Raw genomic sequence first — 21,606 nt, forward strand, 5'->3', positions numbered from 1 at the left:
AAAAGCATATCCAACCAAAGTTGTTAAAATCGGGATTCTAATTAGAATCGTTCAGAGAGGTAGAATCGAATCGGTAGAATCGAATCATAGGTATGATTCTACAATAATCCTAAATTTGCTATTGAGTCATAATACTTTCATCTCAAAAGTTTAAGTTTATGAATTAAAGTTGCATTGAATTCATTTTTAAGAATGAAATGGAAAAACAATTAATAACTATTTTGATTCTTCATACCCATGAAGAAATTTTATTTCTTAAAAATTATGATGTTGGGTCGTTGAGTCGAAAGAAAAATTAATAAAAGATGATACATAAGAAAAATCCATAAAAATTAAGAATAAATTTGTAGAATCGCATCGCTAAATCGTAAGATCGTAGAATCATGTTATGATTCTACCTCTACAAATATTATTTTAATTAGAATCGTAAAATTCTATCAACTTACAAAATTTACCTACGATTCAAATCGCTCCTTGTTTTTGAATCGTAAAATCGTAGAATCGCATATCAGAATCGTAATTTTAATAACCATGTATCCAACCCTTAAAGCTCTGCATGGGTGAGATCAATTTAATGACACTAAAATTATATAATAGAATGTTGTAAAATGGATTAATGCCCTTGAATCCCCAAAGTACACTGCAAAGAAAAAGGGAATCATTTGATACAATTTCATGACCTAAACCCTAACAAAGAAAATGCTTAATTCAGGGCCACTACTTCTATCAGGGTTCATCATATAGTAAGTCTCCGAATCCTTCGATCCAACAACCCGCTGAAACGAGGCACGCATGTAGGTCAGCTCACCATCTGGACTAGACGTCTCAATCCCATCAGTAGTAGGCAGAACACCAGCACCCATTGACACAGCTTGCAACATTTGTATCACAGTTAAGTCATCATCAGTTGGTTCCCTTTTAATTCCATAACCAGTTTTCCTTCCATTACAATACATTGTCCAAATGGGTTCTTCAATCAGCTTAGTTTTATGTGAAGGGTGCTTCTCAGACTCTAGGGCAATCCTCACAATACCCAACCCCATATCTTGCAATAGCTTCCCTGTGGGTATGGCTAGTTCTAGCAATAACATGGGAAGGCACCTAGGATTGTCTTGGATTGCTAAGTTTACCCTCGCTTTTCGATAGCCAAAGAGCGTGCCAGTTATCCGGGTCCCACCATGGGTATGTCCGTCGTTGAGCCTGATCAAGATCGGTATCCTGCACACAGGGGTTACATTAGGGAATGAGTTGAAAACAGAACGTACCCTTCGTAGGACTCGATTGGATTTGGAAGGTGTTGGGGATAATGAGCTGGTGTTTGCTGCTGTTATTGATCCCGGCTGAGGTGGTGGAGACCATTGAGGTGAGGCCGGAGACTGTCGAAGGGGTTCGGGCATTATATTAGGAAAATGTTTTGTGGGTTTTAGGAGGATGTCAAAGACAGTAAGGGATACAATAGACAAATGAAAGGATATATGAGAGTTCAGACAGTTTTGTGGATTGCACGTTTGGCAGGGCTGTGCTCAAAATTTAGAGTCAAAATGTTATGTTCATGCTGGCCGTCCTTTAATGGCTTTGTTACACCTTTTTATTTTACCAAACTCTTAAGATACAAGATCAGACAACCAATATGGAAATCAAAAGAAATAATGTACAAAAAACAAATAAATAAAATCTGAAAAGCAAAGTCAAAGTAGAAGCTTCTCAAACATTTTTGTGACCCTAAGCAAAATTACCTTACGCCTTAATATTTTATTGCTCTAATATCATTAAGTGGCTCCTACCTAAGACATCATTCTGAAGGGTTAGTGATAAAAGAAATTGTTCTTGATCGACCTATGTCAGTAAATATCATGTGCAAATTCCATCGAGAAGATAGAAATCTAAACAAAATTTAAAGTATATAATGTTACAATAAAACTCAGCATATAAATATTTCTTTAGTAAAACTTTTTATGTGGTAGGGCCCTCAGCGATTGCTCATAGTACTTTTCATAATGAGACACATTTGAGTGGAACACCAGAAAATTAAAATCTAGACGTGCTTAGCAGTCAGAAAATTGGCAAAAAATATCTTCTTGCTAAGGCGAGGCAGCTCCTCAAATAGAGTTTATAACCAAAACATTATAATTAGACTCTTTTTTATGGTTTTATTTCTGCACTAAAATTTAAGGCTAAACATAAACTTACAGCAAACTCAGAAAAAGTCCTAGCATTAAGATCAATAACGATACACATTCTAAGATATACAATAACATCGACCTTATAAGTCACAAAAGAATGCGATAGTTTGATATCGATGAGCATAGGATCTCTACAAAAGCAAATACTTATACCTATACAGGTATGTTACATATTGTACAGGTGAAACTCCAGCTTGCAGGACGTTTTAGAAGCACTTCTTGTGAACTATTGAAGGACCTGTTTCGTCGTAATCTGCCTTGGTTACATGCTGATTTTGAGGAAATACTACTTTGGCAAGAATCGCGCCACCAATCCAGGCTGAATACTTGGCTATGTTTTCAGGCATATATTCCGGTGGCTGTAAATCAAGGACGTCAGGAAAACACAGAATCAGACCAGTGGATAAGTTTACACTTGACAAGAGTATCGGTTTTGGGTTTCTTTGGCAAAATTGACTCTTTCGCTAGCTTTTTGATTGGCTTTTGGATTTTTTGCGTGGTCAAACAGCCAAAAACTGCGTTGAACTAGCTAATTGCTAATTGCCAAACGCCCCCTTTGACAAAAACGGATAACATAAAAGATAAATAGGAAATAAATGTGCAACAACAAAACAACAATGCCACTATATGACTCCCACCAATGGGGAATTCGGGGAGGGGGTCGAATGTACGCAACCATACCCTTATTAGTAATAAGAGAGAGGTTGTTTCTGAATAACCCTTGTTATGAAACATCATCCGCAACTTCACATAATTAAGAAGTGAACATGATGTAATAAGTCATTTTTAATGAAGGCTATCATAATCCAAAACGGAGGAGCTATGAGTCTTTAGCCCTACACAATCAGGGGACGCCAACAAAACAATAATGCCAAAGTTGTAATCTCAACATATGGAGTTGGCTACATACAGGATGATCATAACATACAGGATGGTAATAACAAAGATTAAAAGGTTGAATTTCAAAGGCTTGTGTAGTGCAGGGCTTGAGAAGCCTTTTAATAGGTTAGAACTCAACTACAATGATTTTCTCCAATCTATAAAAGCAACAATATACCATATATACAAACTTAACGCTCAAAGCAATGATGAATTTAATGAAAAAAGGTTTTCTCTAATCTGATCGTTATGTATCTTATAGGCAACCTTAAAGCTTGCAGCACCGGAAAGTTCTACCGAAGACAGAAGAACAAACCGTATCAGTCACACAGTCAAACATGATTGTTACCTTAACCAGAGAGGGACGGATAGCTGAGTTACTCAAGCTCGACTCTTTCTGGAATCTGTCTTCAAAACCTGCAGTTTAAAATAAAATTCAAGATCAATGAAACTTGATACTAAGGATTTAACACAGAATAACGGTCACATCCTTCCAACTTCCATTCACTTAAATAACAAAAACTACTTACTGCTGCGTCATATCCTTTCACATAGAGACAGTAAAAAAGAGTACAACACCCAATAGATAAATCATTTCTTATTTCCCCAAAATGTCAAACTAGAGACCTAGCTAAGACCAAAGGAAAGTTACTTAACTGTTTTGAAAAATCCGAACAAAGTCCAGCAATATCAGGGTAAGAAAATATAGTCAAGTCTCCCACTCCATTTTTTGGATCAAGGATGATGTACCAAATGTTGTTGCACTCGGATTATGTATCTAAATAATAAATCCATGAACCACTCGCATCGCACTAAATGTGTATATTAGGAAGAGATATACTTAGTTTGGCTGATGTTCATGAATTCGGTCGACATGTTAAAAGCTTTTACATCGATGCACATATTTTGTCACTAGAAGACAAACATCGATGCCACTCCCATCGGACCTTTCATTGCAGCTCAAGTACATGTGTTGGATTCTGAACAACACTCTGGCAATTAGAACAGACCACAACAAACAAACAAGGAAAACTAACATAAACTTGAGTATTTTTTACAAAATAATTTCAATCTCAAGTATTTCATAGGTAAACAGTGCCATTTGCAATCAAACACTCTAGCAACGAGCATAAGTTGGAAAAGTCTAGGTGTTGACTCACCTTTCATACATGATGTGCCCCCACAGAGCACTGTGTTCTCCAAAAGCTGACGATGATTTTCAGATGACACAGAAGAGATACTATGTACCAGCTGCTCAACAATTCCAAGAGCTTCCAAACCCAAGAGAGAAGGCTGAAATAATGCCTCACCAATAATGTATCTCTCTCTTCCAATTGTAATGACCTGAACCATTACATACAAAAAAGTTCGGTTTATAATGCATTTTAGTAACATGCAATTCAACGCTATTATACATAGAAGCTGCACCAACCATTAGAAAGACTTCAGGAATTTGGTTGTAATAGTTGGCTAACTCTGATTTGATGTCTTAAGAGTCGTAGCTAAAGTAAACTAAGGGCCACAGAAACTACTTTTTCTCGAATGTCCAAACCGTGGAAACAAATGTGGTCATGGATGTGTTTGCTGGTGTGGTGTCGCGAAGAATGACTATAACATAGTAATAACGCAAATCACGGCCGAGGCAATGTGAACGTTTTTTAAAATTCACATAAGGGGAGTTTTTAGCTCATAATTGCATATGCCTTCTTGTTGGTGAACTACTATTATTATGCAATAATATGCTCATGATAATTTCACTAAATGAGGTACTTTCAGTGGATTAATTATTTTGTATGATTAAAATTTAAGCGATCTGTAATAAACAAAGGTAATGGGTAGTAACAAAATTTTAACGGGAAGATGCTAGAAGAAATTCTACAATTTAGGAGATGTTAGAAGAAAATTTTGTATAACCTCTTGAGTCTTGTCAACATTTACGATGTAATGGTGAAATATCGAACGTTACATGTTAGATAACATTTAACGCCGCGTTTTGACTGTAAGAAATCATGTGCCGTTATATAACAGGATTTACCGTCACGACAACTATTAAACACATTATAGGGCCGACACATTATGTAATGAGCGAGTTTTTATTCCATGGACTCCCAACACAAACAGGTAAGGGAAAGTAATAAAGCATTCATTTCTTTAAATAAGCAGCTAGCTTAAATTGTTTTCAGAAGCAACGAGGTGCCTCGTTATTTAAGAATCCTAGTACTATCTTCTTCTAAATCTCTACATATATAAGGGGAAGAACCTTCTAGAAAATGATGGTAGCTTTGATTGGGAGCTTAGGTTGTTTTGAAGGTAAATTACACACATGCTGCACTAACGCATCTATGACCCCGGAGTCAAGTCAAGAGCACACATCCTGGTAAAGCACAGTCTTCGAAAAAAAAATATTAATTGTTCTATGATGAGTATGTTATACAGAATCGAATTTACCATGACAGGAAGTACAAACTCCAGCATTTTACATAAATGCACCAAATAATTAATAATAATGTTTAGTGACTCTAGTTAACCCAAGATTAGCTTGGCTAAGTTATGGACTCATTCATGTGGAGTCATGGAGCATTAACCGAATATCAAGATCTCAAATAGCAGATGCTCATTTCCTTTTCATTGATTATTAGATTGAGGGAGACGCGTGTGTCCGTTTCCTCTGAATTGTGGTAGTGTCGTGGAACAAAACACATCACCTCTTCCTTTTCTAACCTTCTTGCATGGAATAGGAAAATTTCTTAATTAAGTATTGTTCTTTTACTTGTTTGGTTATTACAAGCATTTGAAATTCCTTCAACCAAGCATTTATTATTCTTTCGGAGCATTTGTTTGCTATAACATTAATATAATAAAAAATCATAATAATCATGGGTATGACTATCAGCGTTGAGGAAATGATTTGATTAGTAGCGTGTTACGTTATGTTTGTGATCAAAATGGTGAATTAGGTAATCAGATAAAAATATTGCAAGTTTTTGAATTGTGATTATAAGGGTAATATGAATAGTTAGAGATTAAAATATCATTATTTCTTAAATTTATTATTAGAAAAAGATGCAATACGATAAAGGCAGAGTACAAACCAAGTAGATTACATTGAACCAATTTTAGTGGGTAAATGACACCTATTTACTTATGACCAAGGTCTGATTTCTTAGAGGAGTCTTACTAGGTAGATTGGTTAATTATTGGTTATTGAGACCTGAGGTATCGAGGTGAATAGATTGTGGTCCCCCTCTAAAAGATGGCATGGCCAAACTACATTTTCTTATGTGTGTGATTTAATACTAATTAAATATTTTTGAGAAAACTGATACGACAAATTGGTTTGGATGATTTGATTGTGATGTGGATTAATATTTAAAAGACCATAAGTCTATTCCTCCATGATAATATATTGAGAGCAGGAGGTACTTGGATCTCTGCAATGTTTTGAGGCAAGTTGCCGTTAAGGTATTGGCTAGCTTCCCCCGAAAGAGACATAACCCTAAAGCTATGAAGCATCCTCTCAACTAGATTCACGAAGTTCTAGGATTTGGTTTCAAAGTATTATGTGTTATTCTCTTCTCTCTGCTCATGAAAGCATGTTTTAAGTTCAAAATAATTGTTTTACATGCATTGAATCTACTTGCTCAGCCCTTTGGGATTGACACTTTTTGTTTTGGTTTTAGACCAAAAATACAAATGTTGATGATTGTTGCAGATGGTTACTACAGAGCGACATCTTACATTTTAGTATTGGAATTTTGATAGAACCGGATGACTAGAGTGGTCTCTGTTCGTGACTTTGAGTTGTACGCTTGGAATTAACTTTCTTGACTTTGGATGTAGCAGTCTAAAGTTATATTATTCGTAGTTGTTATATTTTGGAGATTATTTATGGAAATTTATTTATAAGATTCTATTTATTGGACTATTATTGTTGAGGTTTAATACTGTTCGTATTTTTGGGCTGTAATTACTAGTTATGGAAGATCTGGATTGTAGCGCCTTGGCCTGATTGGGTAAAATATTAGGCCGGATGTCACATCAGCCCCACGCCTATTAATACACTCTCATCCAAACTCTCATCATTGCCTACCAAGAAAGTTAACTCTTCCAATAACTTGATCAATAATCTATAAGATAATAGTATAAGTGTGCAGGCAATGCAGCCAAAGACTCATTAAAAGGAAGATAGATAAGGAGCACCAGATCTGCACCATGTCCAAGCCCACTGAACCTACTTAAAAGTTTATAGACATAGCTCTGAATGCAAGAAGAAAACAGCAATATGATGGTTTCAAACTGTTTTGGATAAGCTGGGATGTCAAAAACTAAGAAGACAAAAATTGAGCTAGAAGTAAGACCAGCGTCTAAAACTCATTTAGGAAAAGTAAATGAAATAATAAAGTGAAAACCTAACTCATCGTTACATAGGCAATGCCCGAGTAGTGATTTCTCCAAAGCCTTAACTTTTTAATAAAAAATTACTTCTTTTCAGGAGAACTACTTTTAAGTTGTTGATATTAATCTTTTCGTCCCCAAGTTGGTCAAAATCTTTCTCCGCCAAATAATTTAGCTTATTATCTAATCAGGGGTAGAATTTTGATTGCAACCTCAATTTTAAACAGATAATTAGCTTAATAATCATTATACTACAAACAAATTGAACGATATTTGAATATGTGATAAATCGAAAATTTATACGGCTAACCTTCACATAGAAGATTTTAAATCGAAAATTGAACGATATACTACATGTGATAAATCAATAAATTACCTGTCCATCGGGAAGTGTATGCTGTTCTTTCTGACAGTTGTGCAATAGCTTCTCATAAGCCAGTTCATCCTCAGCACAACAAGAATACCTCTCTTTCAATCTCTCAACATCAGACATCCTAAGAGTCACATCTGGATTTGATTTTCCAAGTTCCTGAGCAAGTAATTTTGTCAAATCAAGACCTCCTATCTCAAATCTCCTCGAGGCAATGTGATGAACTGCTCCTTCAATGACTGGTGCTATGTCTGCAAGTGATTAAAAAAAAGTGAATATAGCATATTAGTTTAAAAGTACACTTGATTTCGTTGAAAGAGCTTGATCTCCACAAGATATTATACTCCAAGAAAAATATTGAGATAACCCCATAACACAATTCCATTTAAACCCAAAATGAAAATTATCAGTCTAAATAAGCGAAGGAATGGCAACAGATTTTTGACTCCCATAACGGGAATTATCTCAAAATAAGTAATTTGATAAGATTTAACTCCATAATGTATCTTAAAGAATTAAATTGGGGAACTAAAATGACCGTATCCATCACATATTGCTTTGTATTACCCAATAACCCAAAAGCTTCCAGTCCAACAACCCATCCTCTAAGTCAGCACAATAGTTATAATATAAGATTTGTTTCATTGGTTTGGGGGTCAAAGTACACATTCTTACCCTTGTCGACAAAGTGACTGACCCTTTATAAAAATGACATATTCAATTTACATTTATAAAATTGCACATGATATAATGAGACATATTACTGTAATCCATTACAACTAGAAACCAAAGAGCTAGAAGTCTTCAAAACAATAGAGAATGGACCCATGTAATTAGGCTAATAAACCATATCCCAAATCCAGCTAAACAAAGAGAAGATCAAAGCAGGTGCACTAATTGCACATCGAAGAGGTCAATCTATCGAACACAGCTGAATTTTGAGAATAATTGGACCACCACATTTTATCCAGAAGTAAGAAAACATAAATTTGCCAACAAAGACTTGGATTCCTTTTTAGGGACACAGAGAAAGCAGAGAAGCAATGAAGATGTTTTTTTAAAACTCCCAAACAATAGGTTTGATGAAAGCAGGTAGTTCCAAATTCAGTATAGCAATCACAATATTGGGAAAGAGTCCCAGTCCCAGAACCAGTCAATGGCAGAATCTTAGTAATTGTTTTTTTTGTTGTTTCTATCATGACAAGAGTAATAATAATGAGCAATGTTTGCTGAATCCTTTTTTAAAGTCAAGTATGATAAAATTCTAGTGCTTGACACTTTGCAAACAAAGCTCATATCTTTACCCAAGCATACATTACTCACATCCTTAAGCCAATATAGACTACCAAGTCTCAATATAAGCTTCAAATTTTGATTGATTTATGAAGAAACACCAGTCTTTTTGGTGCAACAATTTACTTTTTGCTTCTAGTACAAGTACAACAAAGACATACCTCTATTCTTTTTTTTCTATTAGAACATTTCTCCATTTATTGTGAGAGCTTATAGGGAGAAACATTGCAATTAAGAAAGAGCAATAATAATATTGGTAAGTTTCAGCATTCATAAAGAAATTCAGACAAAAAAAATTTCCGCAAGTATTTTCAGCTTAGAATTATGGATTACTTATAATCTTAATTCCTCATTCTGTGTCCACATACCTATCTTCCCATGACCAATATCAACTGTGCAGCCGGAAATACGACCTACTGCATATAGTGATAGTACTCCTTGCTCCGCAGCATAAAATCCTGAGACATTGAAAGTTTCAAACAGCAATTGGACCAGTTTTTCTCGTATGGACTGCAATTTTGAAGAGTATAAATCAGTACTCCAAGCTTGATAATCTACCACAAGATTAGTAATTTATATGCTCAAGCCTCAGGGTTTGATATCAACATGCTTGCCAAAGAGAAAAATCACACATCTACTAGAAAGACAATATATTAGCTTATGTTCCCTGGTCGATGCATAATACAAGCAAGCAAAGTAATTAACGCAATGATTTACATCAACATAATTTCACACTTGAGATACGTATTGCAAGAGCGTACTCCAACTACGGTCTCTTACTTATTCGGGTGAACAGGCATAATTCATTAAAATATGCACATCACCACAGGATTTTTGTTGCTTGTTGAAATGGATGAGATGAGAAGTATTGATTTTGCATCCCAATGTCAAGGGAATGAAGATGTTGATTCAAAAATTTTCCAGATCTTGAATTGGAACCTTATTCATTCGATCAAATAGTTCTGTAACAAACTTTCTAGACATCTTATCCAAATTATTCTCAGCATTCTTAAGTAAATAAATAAACTTAATTGTTAATTCAAACAACAATGAAATGAAGACTTCACTGAGAAACTTTTAGGCGCTTTAATAAGAATGACAGATTGACATACTACCTAATCTGAACTGGTATAAAGATGTCAATGAACCTGCTCCTTCTAAAATTGAGCCCAAGAGTGAATTCCCAAAAATGTTTGGCATAAAATTGCGTCCCAAATTCAAATTTTACAATTGCAAAGAAGTTTGCTTTGCACCTTTATCAGTGTTCTCTACTTCAAAAAAGACTATGCCGACACATCTGCCTGATATATAAATTTAGATGTGCTAGGGAACATGTCATATGGTAACGTGCATATGCAAAATAAACTTCAGTTTGGTCCATGGAATTGGTGCAAGTGCATATTGTAAACTTTCTCGTCTTTTTTTGCCTCCACTAGCTAGCAAGCAAAAAGAAATTCGAACAAATGTTACTAATGACGACGTGGCATATGTGGGATGTTGTAGATCATGACGTTACTTCATCGGCCTTATAGTGCAAAATATTGCCCTTATGATCATATCACGACCGTATCGTAAAGGTTCTTGAGTTCACCGCATTCGAAATACCGGCCAAGACATCGCGAAACCACTCCCATTGAATGTGAAAACTGTTTTTCGGCCGTTGTTACAACCTTGACCAAAAAGCATTTTTGGACTACTTTTTAATATGTTATTAAAAGGAAACATGTGTTCACACTATTGAGCATTGACATGCTCATGCGAAAAAATAAAATAAACCTTCACTCTCTTTGAATCTTTACCTTGAATTTCTTCACAAAGCACACGATAAGATGATAAAATAAGTAATTCTACGTGTAATATAAAAATCATATCCTCAAAATTTTGAGTTACAATGGATTTCCACATAATTCACACCCAAGTGTGAGATGCTAAACTTGTGCGTTGTCACTTTTGCCACTCCACAACCATTATAGTTATGACAAAGGAACTATCTTTCAGTATGTAATACAATTCCAGTGTCAAACATTAATAATTTACTCATACTACTTTCCCAAAATGTTAAGTTAGAAAGACGCATATCCAGAGGCAAACTTGAGTCAGTTGACATTAATTTATTTCCAATTTGCTACTACTTTGCATCAGAAACAATAGTATACAAAAATCAAATGAGAGCAAGAGAGAGAAGCTTTAACCTTTGGAGTTGAAAGGGGATCTGTAAATAAAATTTGCCCTTCATTCCCGATTTCCCATCCCAGTCCAGTATAAAGAACATGATGTAGCAAATCTTCCATGGCATCCCAATCTCTAATAAAGCCACGTGTTATGGGTTCAATTGTAATATCCTCAATCGATGAAGCATTCACAGTTGAACCGTCATCCAAGACTCTTTTCATTTGGGTAGGAATTATCTGTAAACAATAATGCAAAAGATAAGGTTTTTTCTGCAGATAAAATGAAACTCATGAGGAATATAATGTTAAACATTTGTTATCATGAAAAAAAGGAAATCATGTTATTGTGCCTGTTTGTGAAAATTTCGACCTTATGGCCTCACAAAGGTCCATTAGTTATTACAATAGCCTCAGTCATTGAAATAGAAGAAAAAATATGAATTTAAACACATTTCATTAAACGAATTCCACTAGTAGACAATAGAAAAAACTATACTAGTATATACTACTATACTATCTTTATTACATACTGCTATATATAAAAAAATATCAAAAGAAAAAGTATCAGCATTAATATTTTGGTGCATCTTGTAGCTTTGATTGCTAAAAAAACATTACATTTTCAAGCTACTATAATTAAACTAATAGATTAAAAATATGCCTCAAACAATTTAACAAGATTTTGCCTTAATGTATAATAGTAAAAAATTAGAGTAAATGTTAAAACCTTGTTTTGACAAGCTACAAGGGGAAGTTGACACATTAATTACAAAAATAGCTGGCAACAAACCAAAAGATCCATGGAAAAATAACCACAATCACGGATGCGTTTGGGGAAATGATCGCAGTGTCGCCGAAAATGGCTATAACTGAGTAATAATGTTTATCACGTCCGATGCGGTCTGAATTTTTGAAAAAATAACATTAGGGGAGTTATGAACTTATAATTGCATTTTCGTTGTTGAGCTTTAATTATAATGCAATAATACGCCCATGGCTATTATAATTGCACTATATGAGGTACTTTTAGTGTATAATTAATTAACTTATAAGTTAATTATTTTATTTGACAACTAAATCATGATTAACAAACTAACAATAATTTAAGTGATCTTAATAATTTAAAGTTAATTAGTATTAACGAAATTTTAATAGGAAGATAAAAAAGTTGTAACGGTGAAATATCGTTGTAAGAGTTAAAAGTTTATGTAACGGTTAGTGCGGTGCTTTGACCGAAAAAATTCATGCACCATTATATAATGGGAGTAATGTAGCGAAAACTCCTAAGCAGGTGTAACAGAGAGTTTTTTTATTCCATGGAACAATATGCCATGAAGTCGAAAGAATAAAAGGATGAAACCACTATTTGTTTCTGGCAAAGGGGGAAGGTAGAACTCAATAAGATACTATTTGAAGAATGGAACTCCTCACAGATGAAACAACACAAAAAGATGTTGGGCACTACAACTCTTGAGAACTAGTGACATATGACTTCCAACAACACTCTAGCATAAATTATGAATAATGGAAAAATAAATATGATTTTTCTGATATTATGATTATCAAGTGTCAGAAAACAGGGTAAAATAAGAATAGTACAAGAATAAAGAGAGATATCTAAACAATAGTCTTATTGCAAATAAAACCATACACCAGCATAAAACAAGCACTTTAATTATGTTTTGTACTTGTTGGAAGATGAAAGCATAGACCAATATAAAATAAACAAGCAACAAACAGACCAACTATGGGCTATCCGGCTATGCCATAAATGCAACAAGGAAATATTATCCTCATAATTAAGGAGAAAACCACAAGTCATTATGACTATTATCTCAATAAAATTAATGTGCAACTTCTGCATGAAAATGGTAGTTGATCCATCTTTTATAAGTGATATTTCCAATAGTGAAGGGTTCTAGGGCATTATGGTGATGTTAGATATCATGAAGGCAATAGAAAGAATACGCTAGATTTTTCTAAATATGGTAATTGACATCCAGAAAAACCTTTAGATAAGAGATTTTTTACATGCAAGTTTTTATGCTCTTCCTTATACTGGCTCATTTTGTTGAATGCATTAAATGTGATATTCACCTTGGACTTCTGTCACTTGCTACATTGGCTAACATGCAATAAGAAGTAAGTTTTTTTGAAAAGGCTTGCACGTTACGGAAACGATAATTGGTGGGCTTCGGATTCACATAAAGAATGTTCATGAATCTATAGCATGCATGTTGATGACATATTATGCTTTTGGCCAATCTGATCTATACAACACTAAAAGAATCCTCACCATCCACCGACTTTGAAATGAAAGCCTCAAAGAGGTTCAGCAATGAAAAACAAAATGAAAATGAAAGCAAAAGATGAACACAAGTGTTTATGAGGTATCTTGGATACCTCCCCCTCAAATGTAGTTTATTATATTGAATTTAATAATTACAAGTATAATAAACCCCTCTTATCTTGAGAACAATTCTCTCAAGATCACAAAATGCTAAAACAATGATGAACACTCTCAAGTTTCAATCAAAGTAATAGCTTTCTCTCAATATGTGTTCGTGGTGCCCTTTGCTCAATGAATGATACTCCCTTTTATAGAGAAAGAAGAGTATCATTCTTAGAGTCACACTTCAATGGACCATAAATCACAATTACATCACACAATTAAAATACCAATAAAGTCTGACAATAAACATCACAATAAACAAGCATTAAACAAGGAGTTACACAACCTTTCAATGCCTTTCAAGTGGGCAAACTGACTAAAAAGGAATCCGAGGCACAGTGCTCGAACGAGCACTTAGTTCAGAACCCACCTACACAATGTGCCTTGAATGAGCACACCTCTCCAGTCTACTTTTGACTTAGTTTTCATGTTGCCTTGTTCGAGCAACCTTCATACCATGCCTTGCCTTGTTCAAGGCATGGTCCACCCTTTAGTGATGCCTCATTTGCCTCACATCAAGCACCTCATTGATCGTTCCAAACCTTAATTCACTTACACTCGACACATCCTCATTGTTCCTCTCCACAGTACAAGCTAAGGCATGTTCGATTAAGTGGCTAAATTCATCATCATTATTAAGTGTTTTGGCACTTATAATAACAAACCTGAATATCTTTGAGATATTGTCATGGTGCATGGATGAGGATTGACCGACTGACAGTTCCAAAGACTGTAGTGATTGATTTTCATCATACTTTTAAGCAGATTTTACTGGTTTCTCAATAGCTACATAGTGAAGGTGTCAAATTTAACAATGATCACTCCTTTCGAATTTCTTTTGTGAGGTAATCCTTACTCCATCTTCTTGGGAGCGAGTGATTGGATGAGTTTGAAAGAATTTATTAGGGTAGATCACTTTATCGCCTTTTGTAGGCCTTTTGTAAAACATTTACTCACACTCTTTCATGCAATGCACATTGGGATAGATGGAATGGAGTTGATATTTTAGCTTCTTCATGGGCTAGTGCGGCTAGTGCTTTTAATTATATGATGGCCTAGATTCAAGGAAATCTGTTCACTTTTAGTTATGCTTTTCACAAGGTACAAAATTTTGTTTTCACTTTCATTAAGGCTAACATGAGATATCTCCATTTAAACAAAATATCCACCTTGAGATCATCATGAGTGCTTCCTTACATCACTCATTCATCCTCAATCTCTTCAAAAGAAACAGCTTGATACAAACTTTTGAAGATACGGAAGCATTGCTTGTATAGCAAAATGTTGTACAAAGCATAGTGACAAAATATAGTAATGAGATGATGATGCGTTGATCAGAGTGATGTGATTATTATATCCCATATATTGGTTGAGAGCATGAGATGCTCCCTGAAACAGCAAAAAAAACGTGAATTGTTTTCACTTTTATAACATAAAAAATATCGGATTTTTTACAAAACCTTTACAACGCAGTCAATGCGATGTGATTCAGTCTTATTTTGTAATAAGGTACAGAGACATACAAGTACCATGGGTTTTGTATAATTTCACAAGCAACAGCAACATTATGGTTGATTCAAAGTTATCACCCGCACACAACTTTTCCTATACCAAGATATATCTCCTTTTTGAGCTAAACTCACAAGCCACGAGCTATGAAATCCTCTCTAAGAGGACAACATAATTTTCTTTTAAATTAGGAAGAAATATCATGTGCAAACTTTAATCGATAATGTAGATTACTTTTCTATACAAGTCGATTTGAATTGACAAGATTCCTATTCAACATTTTGGTCTTTGGAAATCCATGACAATAAACCCTCAAATCAAAATTTATAATCCCCAATCTGACCATAGGAATAATCCACTAATGCGTTTAAGGAAAAATAAATCAACAACATGTAATTTGTTCCCATAATTAGACGTTATAATCTCTCACTTATTAACAATCATTTCAACTCTGGCAATGATCAAAAGTTTTCTTCCTCTTTGATAGTGCCAGCATCTCTTTCAGTGGAGACACCAAAGCAACACATAAGTATGATCCTTCCAAAATTGGTAGATTACACCCACACCTTGGCCATGCGTCTATGCCACCAAACCTAAAGTTTTCCTATTGAGTCTGCATGAATGCTTCCATGACCAAAGCCTGTTGCATTAACTTTTTTTATGTTGTTCCAACGTCAATATCTTTAAGGGTTAGGAACAAGAAACCCAACATAAAATCGAGTATCAAGCTCTTGTACCAGAAGCATGGGGATTCAAAACCCCATGCCTACAAAGACTCTCTCTCTACTACAACTGACCCAAAAAGCTCCCAAATACAAAAGGTATTCGTACGAATCTCTAAGGACAACGGAGCATGGTCCACGAAACATTTGAAGTGCGGAAAACCTAGAGTTGCCATAAACCAATTATCAAAGAATAGCAGACTTCTTACTATTGGCAACAGCAACAATGTCAAAGTATTAATCTAATCAAAGAAGCTACGCCATGACTATAAACTATGTGTCACATCCTCTATCCAGCATCCAAGCAAAATGAATCATTCCAATTTCATCAGAATCCAGAAAGAAACTTAACTTTCACTGTGTCTATTATAATCCACAACGCCATTAACCACCAATATCCAAAACTTATGGAAAGCATAACAAATTTGCTATCTTATTCTGTTATTTAGCTTCTTTTTTAAGCACTCACTAAACATGGAAAGTAAATTCACCCAATTATGCACAGAACACAAAAAAATCTTGAAAATTGTTCAAGCAGAATTAACCAAATATACAAAAACAAAAACAAAGTAACAAAAGTTAACTAAAACAGAATTATTGTAGCAGAATTTTCAACATGCAAATCCATAAATCAACAACAGAAGATGAAAATTAAACTTCCGCCAGGACCCAAAAAATAACCCACAAAAGAAAAGGATAGCATAAACAAAAAAATTTATGAAAACACAAAATAAAAACAGAAAATAAATAATGGGCTTTTGAGACTAATGAAGAAGAAGATAAGAGGAGGAAGAGAAAATACTAAAGGTGGGGTCTGATCAGGAACAGCAAAACCAGCTTTGAGAAGCTTGGAACCCGCATCCACCACTACCTCCATTTTTGGGTTTGATTCTCCTCTACTCTCCTGGCTAATACTATACCACTCACCACTCACCACTCACCACTCACCAGAAATCCTGACTGGCTTTTGTTTTGTTGATAGTTAAAAACCATCCAAGCATGACCAATTATTTCAATTTAATTATGTATTCGCTTGTTAAAAGATTTTTTGCTCAAACCTCAAACAAACCCAAATTACAACTCTAGGGCAAATTTATTTTATATTTTTCATCATACTGTCCTATGTAAGCTTAGTTTACTTAGAGTGCATGAGCAATGGGAGGGCTCCCCATATAAGCTTAATTTACCTTCTTAAAAAGTCTCTCATTTTTATATTTTGCTATATCAATTTTTATTAAATTTTTTTTTGAATTAATTTTTCATTAACTTTTTTCATGTACTTTTACAAATTCTAATAATTTTCCGGTATTAATTAGCTCCGCAATCACCTCCCCAAACTCTATTTCACTCAGTTTTTCTTTACTTTCTCACTCCTACATGTATATCATTATTTATTTTTTATGTAAAAATGAAATTAAAATATTTTAATTAACGATTAATTACACGTAATTAAAATTTAAATAAATTATTTAATTAAATTAGCGAATAAATAATTTAATTTCATTAATTAATGTGGTAATTTCTTAAAAAATTACTATTTTTTTAATTAAATATTTCTTTAGTTAACGATTAAGTTTTTAGTTAAAAAAATTTAAGTATTGATTTCATAAAATATTAATTAAAGACTACAATTTTGCACAACTAATAATTAAATGTTAAAATGAAAATTCGTACCTTGAATGAAAAATAGTACACATAATATTTGCACTATACATAATTTTTTTTTCAAGCATCATTATACCATTCTTGATTATGTTCTCATATATATGCTCTATCAAGTCTTTGCAATGCTCTATCAAGTCTCTTCTATGTATATATTGCTTTAACGTCAAATTATTATATTTACTCGATCGAACTTGGTATGTTCTATTATTAAGATTGTGTTGTAGAGATAAGATTCATTGCTGAAGACAAGATTGTACTGTAGAAATAATATTTTTGGCAGAAAATAAGATAATTAAAAAATATGACCGTTGGTATAGTATTTATTTTTTGATTTGAATTTTATAAAAAAACTGCAAAAATACTAAATTATAATGTTTTGAAATTTTGAAAAAGTGAAGATTTGTATGGCGTTAACAAGTGGTGAAATGTAATTGATTGAAGAAGGTTTTTTTTTCATCTTTCAATTGTAGTTGTCCGTTTGAAAGCATGAGACGCCAATTGTTCTTTTTCATTTGATATCTGAATCATTTTAATTGGGACCCTAATTTTTAGGAGCATAATTGAATTACATTCAAAACCATAATTCCTCCCTATTTCATTAAGGCAAATATATAGATAGGAACCATTTCTAATGCTCTTAAACTTCATTTGAACATAAACTTATCTTCACTCCTAACAATGTTGTTGATCATTCACTTCAATTGAGGCAAAACTTAATTTTCAGCAATGTCATTGATTCAATTTTTTTTATATGGGTGAGGTTTTGTATGACAATTAAAACCACTCACATTGTCATGGTTTTATATTAAAATTTTAATATTTTTCATATAATTAGTGACAATTTCGATGGTTATAATTGTTCTTGTTGAAAAACTAACTTTTCAATACAAAACTTTTTTAATACAAATAAAAATTATTCTTTTTCTCTATTTTTGTCCACTAGACTATAATCACAAAAGAAAAATAAAACCCTAATGACTCGAAAAAATAAACATTTTATTAATTTGAGCATTATCTTGAACAAAAATTCTGTGTTTAATCCTCTTTAAGAGATAGTGCTTCTGAAATTGCTATAATTTTTATTTTTGGACTTGGTGTGATTTTTGTCTTTGTCTCTTTGATCTAACTATGAGAAATGTGGTTGTTTTATTAATTTTTTTTATAAAAGATAATACTCTTAAATAAGTGTATGAGATGATGAGAAAAAACAAGTGTGTGCATAAAATGAAAAGAGAAAATATATTAGAAAATGAGATGAAAAGATAGAATATGGTATAAAAGACCATGTGGATCGATCATTCCAAAAAAAAGATATTAAAAAGTATAAAGAATCCACCCAAAGAGTCCAACTAATATATTAGGCCTAATAAGCCTTAAGTTGAAAGCACTTGGACTAATAACCCCATTCTTGAAGTTTGAAGTCTGACCCCCTTAGGAGTCCATCCAAGAAGCGGCTGAATTATAATAGGCACATATCGAATATGTAGAGGCATTGGGTGTCGAATATTATAGAGCTTCTCTAGCATCCACCTATAGAGTCTGACTAATATATTAGGGCTAATAAGCCCAAATTTGAAAACACATGGGCTAATGAGCCCCATCTTAAAGTTTGAGTCTAACCCCCTTAGGAGTCCATCCAAAGGGTTGTTGAATTATAATAGGCACATGAGCCCCATCTTGAAGTTTGGACTCTAACCCCCTTAGGAGTCCATCCAAGAGGTGAGGCGAATTATAATAGGCATATGCCGAATATGTTGAGGCATTGAGTGCCGAATATCAGAGAGTCCGACTAATATATTAGGGCTAATAAGCCCCAGGTTAAAAGCACTTGGGCTAATGAGCTCAATCTTTAAAGTTTGAAGTCTAACCCCCTCCAATTGAGAATGATCATAGGGTACTGAATTTGCTAGATGGTTATTAGGAATTGAAGAGGCTCAAGTTAATGTAATTGTGGTGTCAAGGTGTTGTGACTTGGGAGGTGTGCCAAAAGTTAATATTCATTTGTTTTTGCCAATAAGTGTGGGAACTGGTGCTCATTTGCTTTATTCACTCATATGATTTCCAACGCATTTTTAAGAAAACCTCAAGAATCTTTGCTCAAGCCTCCTTTTAATTTGCAAGACTTCAAACTTTTTTCAAAGGTATGTTCTTCTTCCTGGCCTTGTACAAAAATAATGGCCGAAAATACTTCTTTTTTCACATATAAATATGATGAAAATGACATAAACACTGATTTCTTGGCAACTTATTATTTCACCATTGAAAATGACGTAAATTAGTCTTGCATGGACTCGTCGATTTTCTATCCGGAGACCTTTCACCCTACTCCTTAAGAATAAATGGTAGCGTTTTTCACTGGTCAATGTGAGATTGAACCATCTATTCTAAAAGGAGTAATGGCAGTTTCCACCTGGTACAGGCCGTTACCTAGAGCAGTAAAGAGAATGACATCCACATCAACCAGCAAGGAAGTAGATTTGGGTCAGAATCCCGTCTATGAAGGACCACAATATTCTATAGTAAACCCCAAAAAAAATGGCACCCATAAAGCATGTTTCCGAATGGCACTCACATCAACCAGCAAGAATGGCACTGAGTTTTACCTAATGAATATTCTATAGTAAACCCCAAAAAAAAGGACAACATAAAGCACGTTCCCGTAGGCTACATCCCGCCTACAACATAACGGTGTCCGAGTGATACCCTAATGGGTGGGGTTGTATACTAGGCTTCATCATAGTTTGTATAGCTTTAGGAATAGAGAAAACCTTAACGACGTTTAGGAATATATTTAGACTTAGAAAATGTACAACCATTAAGGGTTTAGGCTAGGTAAACTTCCAGTTCCAGCATAGGAGGTGAATTTTTGATAGTTAAGGGGTTGAAGGATAATATGAAGCAAATGACTTTGTTTTCTTATATCGTGTCGATCCTTAGCCTATCAAGATGAGTCATAATGAAAATCCGAATTTCCAATTCAACAACAATGTTCTCTAAGGCAACCTAGACGAATTTTTGATAATAGAACATGCAGCAAAATTTGTAGAGTTAGGAGGCTTCAAACCAATTTTGGGTCTGAGGAACTCTGCGGTGACTTTGGACCATTTGTGGAAGGAGCTCTTTTTTTCGGCTTTGGGTCTTAGTCCGAAATACTCTCAGGGTATCAGTGAAATACCCCAGATTTAGCTTGAAAAAGGATTGATAGACTACTCATATCAACAAGGTGCATCTTCTTTTTTAGGGAGCTCATTTGCTAAGAACTCCACAGTTAAGCATGCTTGGTGGGGAGCAATCTTAGGATGGGTGACCTCCTAGGAAGTGTTCCCGGGTGCGCACGAGTGAGGCCAAAGTGCGCTGGAAAGACTTGTGTTGGTTTGTGGGGCCAGTCTACAGTCTCCATGAGTAGTCACCAGCGGTCCGAGGGGTCGGGGTGTTAGGTGTTACAAATGGTATCAGAGCAACTCTGCGACCGTGGCTAATAGTTTTCAGTGCACCTAGCAGGGAAAAAGATCCTAAAGTTACCGTCCAACGAGGACGTTGTATTTTTAAGTAGGGGTGAGTGAAATACTCCAAATTTAGCTTTAAAAATGATTGATATACTACTCACATCAACAAGGTGCATCTTCTTTTCTAGAGAGCCCATTTTCTAAGAACTCTACAGTTAAGCGTGCTTGGTGGGGAGCAATTTTAGGATGGGTGACCTCTTGGAAAGTGTTCCCGGGTGCGCACGAGTGAGGCTAAAGTTCGCTGGAAAGACTTGTGTTGGTTTGTGGGGCCAGTCTACAGTCTCTATGAGTAGTCACCAGTGGTCCGAGGGGCCGGGGTGTTAGGTGTTACAAAAGGTATCAGAGCAACTCTACGACCGTGGATGATAGTATTTAGTGCACCTAGCCGGGAAAAAGATCCTGAAGTTACCGTCCAACGAGGACGTTGTATTTTTAAGTAGGGGTGAGTGAAATACTCCAAA

The 21,606-nt window shown here is 34.6% G+C and overlaps 2 protein-coding genes across 2 annotated transcripts; both read right to left on the reverse strand.

Annotated features, from left to right (window-relative positions):
- Positions 1-680: 680 nt before the first annotated feature.
- LOC130800637 (protein MIZU-KUSSEI 1-like) lies at positions 681-1,922 on the reverse strand. The gene has a single exon (XM_057664198.1). It carries the CDS (start codon positions 1,395-1,397, stop codon positions 681-683), a length of 717 nt encoding a protein of 238 aa, XP_057520181.1. The 5' UTR covers positions 1,398-1,922.
- Positions 1,923-2,060: 138 nt separating this feature from the next.
- LOC130800636 (actin-related protein 7-like) lies at positions 2,061-17,135 on the reverse strand. The gene is made up of 7 exons (XM_057664197.1): positions 16,777-17,135; positions 11,313-11,528; positions 9,489-9,630; positions 7,834-8,078; positions 4,223-4,406; positions 3,412-3,479; positions 2,061-2,542 (listed from the first exon to the last, which is right to left on the reverse strand). The coding sequence occupies exons 1-7, from the start codon at positions 16,849-16,851 to the stop codon at positions 2,390-2,392; spliced, it is 1,083 nt and encodes a 360-aa protein (XP_057520180.1). The 5' UTR covers positions 16,852-17,135; the 3' UTR covers positions 2,061-2,389.
- Positions 17,136-21,606: the final 4,471 nt, after the last annotated feature.

The sequence above is a fragment of the Amaranthus tricolor genome, chromosome 15 (genome assembly GCF_026212465.1).
Source record: "Amaranthus tricolor cultivar Red isolate AtriRed21 chromosome 15, ASM2621246v1, whole genome shotgun sequence".
NCBI classification, from domain to species: Eukaryota; Viridiplantae; Streptophyta; class Magnoliopsida; order Caryophyllales; family Amaranthaceae; genus Amaranthus; species Amaranthus tricolor.